Raw genomic sequence first — 15395 nt, forward strand, 5'->3', positions numbered from 1 at the left:
TTACTTAATTTTTTATTTCACTCCAGTTTCATCTTATAAAGAAAATGCTGTATAGCAATAAGCCATCAGTCATAGACCAAAGAAATAGAAAAACTCACAAAGAGAAAGGAAAAAACTGTGGCAGAAGTGTAACAGGAACTGGAAACGGTCTGTAGAATAGTAGACCAAAACATCTCTGAGAAAAGGTTGTCTGACCTTGAAAAATTACATGGACACCCTTCATTTTGCACATAAAACTGTTTATCTCAGTAGAGGTATCTCAAGGTTTATGCTCCAGCTTTAGTCAGGAAATGTAACAATGGTAATACACTGGTATTGATACACCATTTATTACCAATTATTACCAAATAATTGGTAATAATGCAGATGTGTATAATAGTACCAATAGTGCACTCAGTTGATTGTGGAGGGTTTATTTACTTTCATTTTAATCTTGCTTAGGAAAAAAACACATTCAGTTCAGTTCTACAAGTAAAATTACCAATGATAAATTAATTTACTAACAGAACCAGGTATTATAATGTCGTGGTTTAGCTTCAGTCAGCAACTAAGCACCACACAGCCACTCGCTCACCCTCCCCCCTGGTGGGATGGGGGAGAGAATCGGAAGAGCAAAAGTGAGAAAACTCGTGGTTGAGATAAGAACAGTTTAATAATTGGGAAGAAGGGAAAAAAGAAAAAAAAGTTATAATAAATTGTAAAGAGAAGGAAAACAACGAGAGAGAGGAACAAAATCCAGGGAAAAAAACCAAGGGATGCAACCACTCACCACCCGCTGACTGACGCCCAGCCAGTCCCCGAGCAGCGGTCACTACTGCTCAGCCAACTCCCCCCAGTTTCTATACTGAGCATGACGCCATATGGTATGGAATAGCCCTTTGGTCAGTGTGGGTCAGCTGCCCTGGCTGTGCCTCCTCCCAGCTTCTTGTGCGCCTGGCAGAGCATGGGAAGCTGAAAAGTCCTTGACTTAGTATAAGCACTGCTCAGCAACAACTAAAACATCAGTGTGTTATCAACATTATTCTCATCCTAAATCCAAGACACAGCACTATACCAGCTACTAGGAAGAAAGTTAACCCTATCCCAGCCGAAACCAGGATATATAAAAATATCTGTTTTCTAACTTTCTTTATTCCTTGTAATCTTTAAATTAGAAGATGAGAGCTGAGACTCGATGCTGCCTTTGCCTCAGTCTTCACCGGAAAGGTCTCCCAGGCCTTGTGCCTGGTGAAATAATTCAAAAAATTCAGTAAAGCAGATCTACTGAAAAGGACCTGGGGGTCCTGGTGGACAGCCAGCTGAACACCAGCCAGCAGTGTGCTCTGGAACCAAAGGCGGCCAACAGCGTCCTAATCTGTATTACCAGGAGCACAGACAGTAGATCACGGAGGCATGTGCCTACAGGGAGGCAGGTCACTGAGAAGATGGACCCAGGCTCTTTACTAAGGTGCATGGCAGGAAGACAACTGACAATGGGTGTCCATTGAAACAAGAGAGGTTCAGCATGGTAATAAAGAAAAACTTTCTCCCCACGAGGACAGTCAAGCAGAGTTGCTGCAGCTCAGAGAGGTTGTGCAGTCTCCATCCTCAACTGGTTCCAGACCTGACTGGATAAAGTCTTGAGCCTGACCCCACAGTTGACCCAGCTTTGAGCATGACGTTGGATTACCCATTTCATGAGGTCCCTTACCACCTGAATTGCCTTGCAATCCCAAAGTATATGCTATATCTCTAGACATCATCTGCCAGGATTATTCCAGACGTCATCTGTCAGGGGGTTTTTTTGAAGCAACATAGTACCTATAGAATGAACTTGTCTTAAACTTGGAATAGCTTGTGAAAATAGATACTTTTACCCTTGGTTCAGTTCCACTGTGTACTCTAAGTCTCAAAGCTTCCCATTAACAATAATTTTCTGCTCAACCAACATTATTTTTCTTGTGAGTTATTTTTACTGAGGTTTTGGATATTATTTGTTGTTTCTTTCACTGAAATTAAATACTGAAGACACAATAAATCTGTCTGCGTGTTGACTAGGTTGCTTTCTAAGATTACTTTTCCTTAGTGGCCATAGACTTATGAATATCTGTGCTAGTTTTGGCTGGGGTAGAGTTAGTTTTCTTCATAGTAGCTGGTATGGGGCTATGTTTTGGATTTGTGCTGGAGACAGTGTTGGTGACACAGGGTGTGTTGGCTATCGCTGAGCAGCGCTGACACAGCACCAGGGGCTGTTCTGCTCCGCACGCCGCCCCGCCGGTGAGTAGGCTGGGGGTGAACAAGGAGCTGGGAGGGGACACACCTGGGACAGCTGAACCCAACTGCCCAAAGGGATATCCCACACCATATGGCGTCATGCACAGCAACAAAACTAGGGGGGAGGTTGGTGGGGGGGCCACTGCTCGGGGACTGGCTGAGCATCAGTCGGTGGTAAGCAGTTGTTTCCATTTGCATCACTTGTCTTTCTTGGTTTTTATTTCTCTCTCTTTGTTATTTTCCTTTTCATTACAAATTATTATTATTATTATATTGTATTTCAATTATTAAACTGTTCTTATCTCAACCCACAAGTTTTCTCACTTTTACCCTTCCAAGTCTCTTCCCTCATCCTGCTGTGGGGGGAAGTGAGCGAGCGGCTGTGTGATGTTTAGCTGCCGGCTGGGGTTAAAGCACGACAATATCTTAGCCTACACGTGCTGCTCAATCCAGAAACATCTGTTCTCACTAGCAAAGACTTGAAATTATCTAACAGATAGCCCTTTCTCTTAAAATTTATATCTCAGTAAAATATGAACTGTAATCAGAGATTGCAAATCAGATACTACCAGTTCAGATGCTTTAAAATTTGTTCTTTAGATTTATTTTAGAAAAACTTAACATACAAAACAGAAATAGCATGGCCAGCAGGACTAGGGAAGAGATCGTATCCCTCTACTCAGCACTGGTGAGGCTGCACCTTGAATGCTGTGTTCAGTTTTGGGCCCCTCGCTACAAGAGAGACATTGAGGGGCTGGAGCGTGTCCAGAGAAGGGCAACGAAGCTGGGGAAGGGTCTGGAGCACAAGGCTGATGGGGAGCGGCTGAGGGAACTGGGGTTGTTCAGCCTGGAGAAAAGGAGGCTGAGGGGAGACCTCATCGCTCTCTACAACTACCTGAAAGGAGGTTGTAGAGAGGTGGGGTCGGTCTCTTCTCCCAAATAACAAGCGATAGGACAAGAGGAAACAGCCTCAAATTGCGCCAGGGGAGGTTTAGACTGGATATTAGGAAAAATGTCTTCACCAAAAGGGTTGTCAAGCACTCAGGGAAGTGGTTGAGTCACCGTCCCTGGAGGTATTTAAAAGACATGTAGATGTGGCACTTGGGGCATAGTTTAGTGGTGGACTTGGCAGCGCTAGGTTAACGGTTGGACTCGATCTTAAAAGGTCTTTTCCAACCTAAATGATTCTATGATTCAAAAACCAAGTGAAACTCTGTCAAAAGGTCTAACTCTGAATACCAGATCTGTAGACCTATAACTATATTTAAACAAAAGTAACATTAGGACCTTATTTTGGCCTGAATTTATAATAACAACATTTCTTCTTGTTAGTGAACAGCTGTCAGAGACATTGAGCAGATTATATTAGCATATGCCTTATACATCTTATTTACCATTGATCTAAATTTCCACAGCACAGCTTCACTTCTAATCTAAGTCATGGAATTAATCATGTAAGCCTTCCAGTTACATTAATTAAAATGATACAATAATCTGGGCACACACGTAATTTATACATTTATACCCTCAAAAGAAGCCAGTATCAGCCTTAAATGTATGTAGCCACTCCATAAAAAAATGACACACTGCTCTCAACAACTATCAACTATATTGTACCAAGATGCTTGAGCAGGAGAGTTGGACTAGGTGACCTTGAAGAGGTCCCTTCCAACCTCAACTATTCTGTGAAGATGGCAGTATCAGGGGCCACTCACTGAGAAAATGTATGCTTTGTTATAATCCAGGACTGTTAACTCAAGCAATTTAGTCAACCTCCATTGTCAAAGGCTCTCACATTCTAAAAAATTAAAGGAAAACTAATCTTTTAACTAGGATCCCATACTTCCTAGGAAAACAGTTTCCAAGACTATTTTGCTAAAACCCTCTACTCTGAAAAAAACTCCTTCACACATATTTTTTCTTAGCAGAAGTGACCACATTTAAACACAAAAATATTTAAATACTACCATTGGAACAACCCACTGATGATGTCTGAAAAATAAGGGTGCGGGTGTCATCATATATACACCATTCAACATGCAATGGGAAGTCAGATTGAGACCACTCGTACATAGCTCAAACAAACAAGGATATTTTCAACAGATACACTGATAATTATTTAAGCATACTGTGTAATACGTTAACATGTACCTTTCTGCTATTCTCATTATGGAAAACTGTATTTAAAGGCAACTTATCAAAAAGTATTAATTTATTCAGTCACCTAAAACCCAGCAGCTATAGCAGAAAGTAACAACATACATGTCTATTTAAAAACTCTGTATTTGTACCTATCTTTTAAAATTATATTTAATCAGGTGGCATTCTTCATTTCCTTATACAAGCAATAAGGATTTTCAGTCATGCTTAATAAGAACATCCTTGAAATGGGGAAAATAACTACAACATACTACTTCAGCCATGAATTGTCTTCAGTGAAATAGCAATTGCTAAAGATTCTGACTAGAATTAATTATTTAATTCAGTGTAAATTACACTATACACACTTCTGAACAGTATGTATGCAGAAAAACCTATATATTTCCTAAATAAAACATGAAATTGGTTGACAAATCTCAGTTATGACAGACATAAATGTGGAAGGCATTTTTATCTAACCGTAGATTACTAATCTCTTCCCTAAAAATTATTAGACTTTTAATTCTAAATTTTTTGCACAATACTTAAAGATATTCTGTGAATTCACCTTGCTGGGAGGTTTAACTCTCAAATAACAATCTACTTCCCTTCGTTAATTCCCAGAAATAAAACCTGTTGATTTAAATCTTAATAGCCTTGTCTATGCAAGTTATTCTCCTTTTCATAACTTTTGGGCTCTTATTTTGCATAGGACTGGTTAAAAGAAGACCTATTTCATTTATGCTTTGAAACATTAGGCCAAGCAGTATATCCAAATTAGCAGGGACAGCCTTTAATTTCATACTGAATAAAACTGGTTATAATACTAATTAGAAAGGAAAAAGCTTGATCTAAACTAATTACATTGATAAGAACCATACAGTACCAAATTGTACATTAAAGCATGTGACTGACGTACAAAAACCACATCACTACTGATGACAACTCACCTCTGTATTGTTAATTGCTGTATTTGCAATACAAATACTTGTTTTGCTCACTGATTTTTTCATAAAGTTTCATTTCAACATACAATTATGGGTTAACAAGAGGAAAAAAATAGTAAGAAAGATAACTTAGGTCAATATATATAAAATCTTCATAATGAAGAAGGAGAAAATTAGAAGGTATCCTGAATACGTTCTCACAACCTTACCAGGCTGTTCCTTTCTTTTCAGGGATCAGAGGACAGAAGAGATCTTTGCTTATCTATTTCAAGGTTATGTTTCTTTACCTGAAGAAAATAGTTCTTAAAGAAAACAGAAGTTTGTCTTTCTCCTCACTTAAAAGGACTGCACATAAGCAATGACTCAAATACTACGTTCAAAATGACTGTGATATACTTCAGATTGGACCTAGGGCCTAACTGCCTCTGCCACTAAAATTTTAACCTCAAAGTAAATATTAAAATGAAGTGCCTTTTATGTTAAGTGTATATTTACATGTCATTAAAAATTATGAATTAGGCTTTCTACAATAAATGTATCTACAATGTTACCAATGAAATATACATTATTAAAGACTACCTCAGGTGGCAGCCACATGTACAAGAGGACTACAGAATGCCCATAAGAAAAAATACAATTAAACTTACATCATGAGTTCGGCTCTCCATTCATGGTCTTGCTCTTCAGTTTTGTTTAATGCTTTAACAATCTGAGAAAGGCTGGGAATAAGACAATAGCGGAATCCAGGCTTAAGATATGGCCTCACAAGTTGCCAATAAAGAACTGAGGCATTATATATCAAAAAATAGTATCTGAAAAACAAGAATCAAGAATTTAGTATTTCATAGACTTAGATAAACATAAAATTACAGATGGAGTATTTTAAGACACTTCTAAGAAGCAAAAATTGGAACTTTTCCTATGTGTTTATATAAGAACCAATCCTGACTAAGAACCGAGAACACAAGTACAGCACAAGAAGAATACGGTAACTCTTGCAACTACACTCTACCCAGTAATTAACCACTTAAAATAAGCTAACATGGTGCTCTCCTTCTACAGAGCATAAATATAAAATGGGAAGAAACGCTCAGAGATATCTACCATCCTTAAACAGGCTGATTCATCCTGTCTATTTAAGACTGTTTGGTATTCTTATATTGTTGCAGCATGCACAGCAGTTACAGAAGTGCAGGAACAAAATGGAAGGAAAATCCACAAAAGCAAAAAAACCCCAAACAACACAATTCCAGACTAGCTAGTGAAAATCTGAGACAAACAACTATGAAAACCTAACTCAGTAACACTACCTGAGATTTAAAGAGTTAATCCTATCAGTAGGGCCTACCTTCGATCATGGGTGGCAAAATCTATTGCCTTCATGAAAAACAGCACAAACTTTTCAAACTCTTCCTAGAACAGAATAAAAAAAAATTGTTAATGCAATTTGAATATGATTTTTATAAATCAGTATATTATTTTCCGATTTCAATATGTTCATATCTTATAATTTTTATTTTCAGACCAATCTCAAATAAAACATGCTGCCATAATAAGTTGCTGCCATAGAAACAGAGTAACTAAAAATCGGTAGCATTGCCTATTACTATGTTTTCCTGATTTCAAATTTTAAGACTATATTTTCAGTTTCTTTCACTTCTGCCAAACTTTCATTATCAGGACTGAAATATTCCAAAACTGAAAAGCTGCATACTTTTTAAGCTTTCAGCAAAGAAACCTCAGAAATGTCCAAGAGCAAAGCTAGGGAAAAAAATAATCTGGTTTGTCTCATTAAAAACTTGAGGTATTATTTTCTTCAGAAAAGCTCCAACAAGAATTTGTCAACTGAATGGTGTCAGGCATGCTCTTTTTATCACTAAAGCAGCTAGCAAGCAACTTTTCAGAGGACCGGGGGGTCCTGGTAGACACCAAGTTGAGCACAAGCCAGCAGCATGCCCTTGCCACAAAGGCAGCTAACGGTGTCCTGGGCTGCCTTAGGGGGAGTGTTGCCAGCAGGTCGAGGGAGGTGATCCTTCCCCTCTACTAAGCGCTGGTGAGGCCACACCTGGAGTACTGTGCCCAGTTCTGGGCTCCCCAGTACGAGAGAGACATGGACAGACTGGAGAGAGTCCAACAAAGGGCCACAAAGATGATGAAGGCACTGGAGCATCTCTCGTATGAGGAAAGGCTGAGAGAGCTGGGACTGTTTAGCCTGGAGAAGGCTCAGGGGGAATCTCATCAGTATGTACAAAATACCTGAAGGGAGGGTGTAAAGAAGATGGATGGGATCATAAAAAGGGATTTTTGAAAGTGTAAGAGAAAGATGGAGTGGAAATGGCAAAGTGGAGGTGGAAGCGGATGGGCAGGAAGGGGATGACATCAGAGGGCTCTCTACAGTGAGACAGCACAGAATAACTGAAAACTCCAAGAGAATTGGGACTGATTTACTGGACTCTGGGACTGGCATAAGGCAGCTACTGAGCAATGAGTGGGAACTGCCTAGACAAAGAGAAAACCAGGATTAAGAGCCTGAGAGGTATTAGATACTAAAGTAGGTAAGTTGCACTTGGCCCTTAAGAACATAAGCATCTTAAATCAGCTAACAAGGATTCCTTAGGATGGCAACAAAATAAGGACAAATTGATCTTTTCTAAGTGAATGATGATTACTAGTCATACGGCATGAGATGTTGTGTCACTCCTATTTTCATAAATGATCTAGGAACACAAGAGTGAAAAAACTACGACTGATAAAAAGTGTATCTTAAAAGCACATAACAACACAAAGCACAAGGGAACCAAGTTAGGATTGCACATACTGGGACGGTTCTTAACTTCTAAGAAGCTAGCAAGAGCCAAGAAGAAAACAGCAAAATTTGGCTGAGATTTAGAAAACATCACAGAACAGTTTGTTTAATTTAGAAACATAAAAGGCTAACTGGACATTAGAAAGTACTTTTCAAATGTGTACAAAGTTTTAAAGGGACCACTAATCAGTTGTTCTGCACACAGAAGGCAGAGGAAGTACAGATACCATAATAGGGAAAAGATTCTAGCTTGAAAGTTAATTCAAACACATTATTCAAAGAAACAGCAACATCTGACAGGGAAATTTGTGAACACAAATAACACAACATCTGTTTAGGGGGTCACATATCATTGACAAATTGTCAAAGCTGGCTGACCACAGCACGAGGACAAGTGAAATACTGAAGACAGAAAACAGATCCCACTCCATTTCAAATTCAGCAGGACGTAAAAACTTCTCATCATGTACGGGCATGGTACCAGCGAATAGTAACACAGAAGCTTTTAGAAGCAGAAGTATGCTGCTGAGTTGCTGCCAGAAAGCTTCATCTCTCATTTCAAAAAGCCACATCCAAAGTACTACATGGAAAGGTTACTGATCAGTGGTGGAAGCGCATTGCCACAAAAGAGAAATGAATTGTACAACCTCCCTGAGGGCCCCTTTAGTCCTCCATTTCCTACGATGCTGTGAAATGCTTAGTGTGATCCTGAATAAAACTGGTAATTGTTTTACCAGTTACAGCTAAATTTGGTCTGAAAGTATCATATTGATGTAAAAAGTGAAAAGGTTGACTTTAAAACAATCGACCGTCTGAAAAACTTTAAAAGCATTCTTCTTTTCCCCCCCCCAAAGTATATGCAATATTAGTCTAATTCAGCTGGTAAGTTTTGTTTACTCCCAAACGACCTGTTAATATATTTTCCTTTGATTCTTCCCACAGCCCTTGTGTATTGCAAATGACTGAAAGCAATACATAAAAACCTAGGAAGAAATACTCTTAAAAACTGGCTTAATATAATGCAACCTTCATAATTTCTCACCAAATTATCTGTAGAGAGTGGAGTGTGCAACTGGCCTTGGCACAAATATGCTCTGCCAAGAAACTGGTTCACAGGAAATCTTCCTTTAAAATACATCTGTAGACAGTCACTGCTCATTTCCAGATGTCCCAGCTAAGACCAAAAAAAGCATTTTAATATGTAAAAAATGCAATTTTAATTAAGAATTGTTAGGTTTTAAAAATGCATGCCTGCTCAAAGTGTAACATCTAACTGCATACCAGCAGGCAAACAATATTCCATAAAGCTGCATATCAGATCTGGTACAAACCCATTAAGATTTATTAAAATTTAAAGCTAGGCTTTTATCATTCCAAATGTATAGAAAAATAGTTCCTTTATTTAACAAAGATACTGAGTCACTCAAGTCATAGAACTCCTTACAGTATACAAAAAATGTTTCCTTTAATAGCCAGTAACAGAATTGTTAACATAAATGCAAAATTCTTAGCAGAATTTTTTTTAAAAGGACGGATGTTAGCCCACAGGATTTTGTATGGATGTCAGTGCTGCACCTCAATTTTCAGACAACAGATAGAATTTGATTGGCTTGCAGCTTGGAAAAAATAAATTGTTTTATTAGAAACTCCATCTGCTTGAAATCCAATCACTTGTACCCATGGATTGAAAATTTAAAAATACTTCAAAATTAAGAACCTCTACCACATTTTATATAAGTCAGCTCAATTAGCAGCAATCTTTCATAATTAGAATGTCACCTTCTCTTCTTCTACCCAGTAGGGACTGTTCACAAACACAATTTCTTCTGCCATAACCAAATTGCTAATGTTACTTTTCCGTAACAAGAAAAAACAGGCATTGCAAACTATTTTGTATTACTATGGTACACCTTGCATATTTTGGTCTAATTACAAACTTCACAAACCACTGTTTGTGATAAAGATGTGATAAGTTAGAGGCCAAGTTTTAACTGAAAATGCAAGTTTAAACAATTGCTCTCCAAAAACAGAAGAATGTAATATTTTTCACAGGTACTTCTGGGAATATTTTTAAGTAGTAATTTTAACAACTGTAAATACAATATGTCATATAAATGTTTTAATTCAATACAGATAAACTGCCTAAATTACAAACCTGAAATGCTTGTTCAGCACATAAAACATATAAGTCGGTGCTGAAGTTATCTGAGGAGTCAAGTGCAGATTTTCCTTCACTGGCTGATTTGATCAACTCATAAGCATTCTTCAAAGCCTGAACATCTGAAATAAAAAAGGAATAAAGAATGTATCATAATTTATGCTTTAAGGTAGACTGACAGACATGATCGTGTTATTTCAAATCAACTACATGGCATCCTGTTTCTCCTTTACAGACACAAATTATGAATGTTTAAGGAAAATAATGTCGAGCAAATGTTGTTCAAAGTCAGCCACAGTTGTAAGATGAAGCATTAACACCTCTCTTGCAATTTAAAATCACTCATGCTAGCACTCAAGAAAGTGAACTGCTTTGAAGGCCTGATTCGCAGTTCCCTGAACTCAACAGTATTCTTTGACAGAGAAATTCGAGATTCGGTCCTTAAAGGTTTTATATGAGGTAAACTTGACTGAAAGAAAACTAGGTTAAATTAAGAACACTAGAGCAGTTACTTCTTCTCATAGCTAAGAAGTACGTTTAAAGCATTCAGAGAAAGAATACGTCTTCTATATATTTAGAAACAAAACAGATTAAGATCAAGCAGTTTTCGTGTTTAAAGTGCGACTTTTATTCTACTTATTTTTAAAGACGGGTAAAATGTCGCAGCCGTCCGACATCCCCTCACCTCCGCGGCTCTCTGCTGCGAAGAGCCGCTCCCTGACGGCCGGGTCCATCCGCCCACCGCCGCCGCGCGGCTCCCTCCCTCCCGCCGCACCGCACTCCGCGGGCGGGCCGCAGGCGCCACGGACGAAGCTTCACCCTCAGAGGCGTGGGGCAGCTCTACGAGCCGAGCGCGAAGCTTTGCGGAGGCGTCTTCCCATGAGGCCTTCCGAAAGCTTCCCGCGCAACCGAGAGAACCGGCTGCGGAAGGCGTCCGCCCGGCCCGCAGACACCAGGACAGGGCGGCCGCCGGCGGTCCCGCTGCGCCCCGACGCCCTCCCCACCCTACCTCCCCGCTCCCGGCCACCGACCCTCTTTCTCCGCGCCCCCCCGCCGCCGCCGCCCAGGGCTGCCGTTACCCCTCCGGCGGCTCCTGCCGGCGCCCGTATCCTAGCAGCGCTCCCACAACAGGCGCGCCGGCCCCGCCCCCCGCGCCTCGCCTCACCCGAGGGGACGAACCAGCCCGGCGGGACCCGCGCCCGCCGCCCCGCCCCGCCCCTCGCCGCCGCGCCCCGCCGCGCGGGGGCACAGCCGGCGGGCCCGCGGCGCGGGTGCCGGCAGCCGCGGCACTGGCGCCGGCAGCCGCGGCACTGGCGGGAGGGCGACGGCCGCCGCAGGAGGAGCCGGGCGCCCGGCAGCAGGCCCGCTTCTGGCCTGCCCGCAACAGCTACGGCACCAGCGTAGCGCGAGGGACCAGCTACGGCACCAGCTTGCAAAAGCGCGAGGGAGGTGCAGCGGCCTGCAGCGAAGTCTGCTTCTGAAAGAAAGTAAAAACATCTTCCTCCGGGAAAGACTGCTGCTGCTTTTTAGCAGTGTTATTGCTGCGGCTTATGCCACGGCACAGTTCTCTTGCTCCCCCTAAAAGTCAGCGCATTTAAGCATGTAATGCACACTTTCATTATTAAGCATACACTGTATAAAATCAATTCTCAGACAGCCACAGGTTAACAAAGGCGATGATTGATAGCTTCTGTAGATAAAAGTATTGCTAAGAAATGCTGTCACCAGTAATTTTTGTCCCTGTCTTGAAAGCCTCTAACATGAAAACCTTTTGAGCTAAAGCATACTCCACCAGTGACTGAAGCTCGGGGCTCAAGCAGAACAAAATGCCAAAGGACATTTGGATTGTATCTGCCAATGCAGAAAGAAGCCATAGGCTAGGGTACGAACAATTATCTTTTGAGAGTCATTTCACTGTATGTCACCAGGCACAATGTTATGATTTAAAAACCCAAACCTTCAGAGAACAACAGTCCAGAAAAGGGATACAGTCAAAAATCCTGGAAGCTCCCTGACAGCGCTGACATCAAGACATACCAAGTGACGTATTTAGGCCTTCATGATTTCCCCCCAGCTGCTTAGTCACGGCCGAATCTGTGAAGTAAATCACCGTAGTCATGAAGACAATACGAAGGCTTACATATATAAATACAATTTTAAACCCAAGCCCTTTGCGCTTTGAGCTAAATTGAAATCCTGTTCTGGTAGGGTGTTCCAATCCTGATGGACAGAACACATCATTCTGAAGTGCGGCGGTGCTGGTGAGTTTCCAAAGACGTTTCTTGCAGTCATCCTTAGCTGAATGAAAGATGAGTATCAGGAGAGGCCGTAAGGGTGACAAACAATACAAATGGGAAGTGCAACAAATTCTTGTGCTGCAGGCCCAGCTACTGGATGTCACACATACTGTATATTTCAGAACAGGAACAGAGACACCCAATCTATCTACTCATGGCTCCGTGGCTGGTGTCATCGCCACGGATTTGGGCTTTTTTGTCAACGGGATGGCCTACACAGCACCGGGTTTGCTGGCATCTGATGGGATTCATCTTTCTCAAAGGGGAAAGAGAATCTTTGCTCAGGAGCTTGCAGGGCTCATCGACAGAGCTTTAAACTAGACTCGAAGGGGGAGGGGGATAATATCAGGCTTGCCTGAGGGAAGCTGAGGGACGACGTGCCACTGTTAGAGGGAGCAGGTGCCAGCGAGGGCACTTGGCCTGTGTCTCTGAGATGTGCGGGGTACGCTGGGGCACAGCCGAAGTTGAACAGAATTGAGCTAGGGGATACTGAGGCAATAGGAGCCAAGAGGGAAATGCCAGTGAAACACCTCAAAGCACATAAGGGGTGTTCCTCTATGAAGGAGACACGGATGACAGCCCAGCTGAAGTGCCTCTACACCATTGCATGCAGCATGGGCAACAAGCAGGAGGAGTTGGAAGCCATTGTACATCAGGAAAACGATGATATGGTTGCCATCACGGAAACGTGGTGGGATGACTCGCACAACTGGAGTGCGGCGATGGATGGCTATAAACTCTTCAGGAGGGACAGGCGAGGCAGGAGAGGTGGTGGGGTAGCCCTATACGTCAGGGAGTGTCTGGATAGTTTAGAGCTCGATGATGGTGATGATAGGGTGGAGTGTCTATGGGTAAGAATCAGGGGGAAGGCCAACAAGGCAGATATTGTGGTGGGAGTCTGTTACAGACCACCCAACCAGGATGAAGAGACTGACGAACTATTCTATAAGCAGCTGGGAGAAGCCTCACGATCGCTAGCCCTTGTTCTTGTGGGGGACTTCAACCTACCGGCTGTCTGCTGGAAATACAATACAGCAGAGAGGAAACAGTCTAGGAGGTTCCTGGAGTGCGTGGCAGAGAACTTCCTGACACAGCTGGTGAGGGAGCCAACTGGGGAAGGGGCCCCGCTGGACCTCTTGTTCACGAACAGAGAAGGACTTGTGAGCCATGTGATGGCTGGAGGCCGCCTTGGGCAGAGTGATCACGAAATGATAGAGTTTTTGATACGTGGAGAAGCGGCGAGGGGGGTCAGCAAAACTGACACCTTGGACTTCCGGAGGGCAGACTTTGGCCTGTTTAGGAGACTGGTCGAGAGAGTCCCCTGGGAGGCAGCCCTAAAGGGCAAAGGAGTCCAGGAAGGCTGGACATTCTTTAAGGAGGAAGTCCTAAAGGCACAAGAGCAGGCTGTCCCCAGGTGCCGAAAAACGAGCTGGCAGGGAAGAAGACCGGCCTGGCTGACTAGAGAGCTCTGGCTCGAACTCAGGAAAAAGAGGAGAGTCTACAACCTCTGGAAGAAGGGGCAGGCAACTCAGGAGGACTACAAAGGTGTAGCAAAGCTGTGCAGGGAGAAAAGTAGAAGGGCCAAAGCTGAGCTAGAGCTCAATCTGGCTGCTGCTGTAAAAGACAACAAAAAATACTTCTTCAAATACATTAGCAGCAAAAGGAGAGCTAAGGAGAATCTCCAGCCCCTAGTAGACGGGGGAGGGAACACAGTGACCAAGGAGGAGGAAAAGGCTGAGGTACTTAATGCCTTCTTTGCCTCAATCTTTAATAGCAGGGCCAATTGTTCTCTGGGTACCCAGCCTCCTGCGTTGGAAGATAGGGACGGGGACCAGAATGGAGCCCCCATAATCCAGGGGGAAATGGTTAGTGACCTGCTGCACCACTTAGACGCTCACAAGTCTATGGGGCCTGATGAGATCCACCCGAGAGTACTGAAGGAACCGGCAGATGTGCTCACCGAGCCCCTTTCCATCATTTACCAGCAGTCCTGGCTAACTGGGGAGGTCCCTGCTGACTGGAGATTAGCTAATGTGACGCCCATCTTCAAGAAGGGCCAGAAGGAGGACCTGGGGAACTACAGGCCTGTCAGCCTGACCTCGGTGCCGGGGAAGCTGATGGAGCAGATCATCCTGAGTGCTATCTCACAGCATGTAGAGAATAACCAAGGGATCAAGCCCAGCCAGCATGGGTTCAGGAAAGGCAGGTCCTGCTTGACCAACCTGATCTCCTTCTACGACAAGGTGACCTGCCTAGTAGATGAGGGAAAGGCTGTGGATGTTGTCTATCTAGACTTCAGTAAAGCCTTTGACACGGTTTCCCACAGCATTCTCCTGGAGAAACTGGCTGCTCATGGCTTGGGTGGGTGTACTCTTCACTGGGTAAAGAACTGGCTGGATGGCCGGGCCCAAAGAGTGGTGGTGAATGGAGTTAAATCCAGTTGGCGGCCCGTCACAAGCGGTGTTCCCCAGGGCTCTGTGTTGGGGCCAGTTCTGTTTAATGTCTTTATCAATGATCTGGACAAGGGGATCGAGTGCACCCTCAGTCAGTTTGCAGATGACACCAAGTTGGGCAGGAGTGTTGATCTGCTGGAGGGGAGGAAGGCTCTGCAGAGGGATCTGGACAGGCTGGATCGATGGGCCAAGATCAATTGTACGAGGTTCAACAAGGCTCAGTGCAAGGTCCTGCACTTGGGCCACAGCAACCCCATGCAACGCTACAGGCTTGGGGAAGAGTGGCTGGAAAGCTGCCAGGCAGAAAAGGACCTGGGGGTGTTGGTTGACAGCCGCCTGAAT

General features: G+C 43.1%; 1 protein-coding gene across 1 annotated transcript in view; it reads right to left on the reverse strand.

Moving 5' to 3' along the window:
- Positions 1-11295, reverse strand: part of CFAP46 (cilia and flagella associated protein 46) — a 91250-nt gene extending 79955 nt beyond the window's left edge. The window contains exons 1-5 of the mRNA XM_072871728.1: positions 10989-11295; positions 10301-10425; positions 9188-9319; positions 6688-6752; positions 5987-6151 (exon numbers count right to left, since the gene is read on the reverse strand). Of these exons, the coding sequence (XP_072727829.1) occupies positions 5987-6151; positions 6688-6752; positions 9188-9319; positions 10301-10425; positions 10989-11037 (536 nt within the window). The 5' untranslated portion in view covers positions 11038-11295. The remainder of the gene's footprint in view (positions 1-5986; positions 6152-6687; positions 6753-9187; positions 9320-10300; positions 10426-10988) is intronic.
- Between the last annotated feature and the right edge of the window lie 4100 nt (positions 11296-15395).

The sequence above is a fragment of the Ciconia boyciana genome, chromosome 8 (assembly GCF_034638445.1).
Source record: "Ciconia boyciana chromosome 8, ASM3463844v1, whole genome shotgun sequence".
Lineage (NCBI taxonomy): Eukaryota > Metazoa > Chordata > Aves > Ciconiiformes > Ciconiidae > Ciconia > Ciconia boyciana.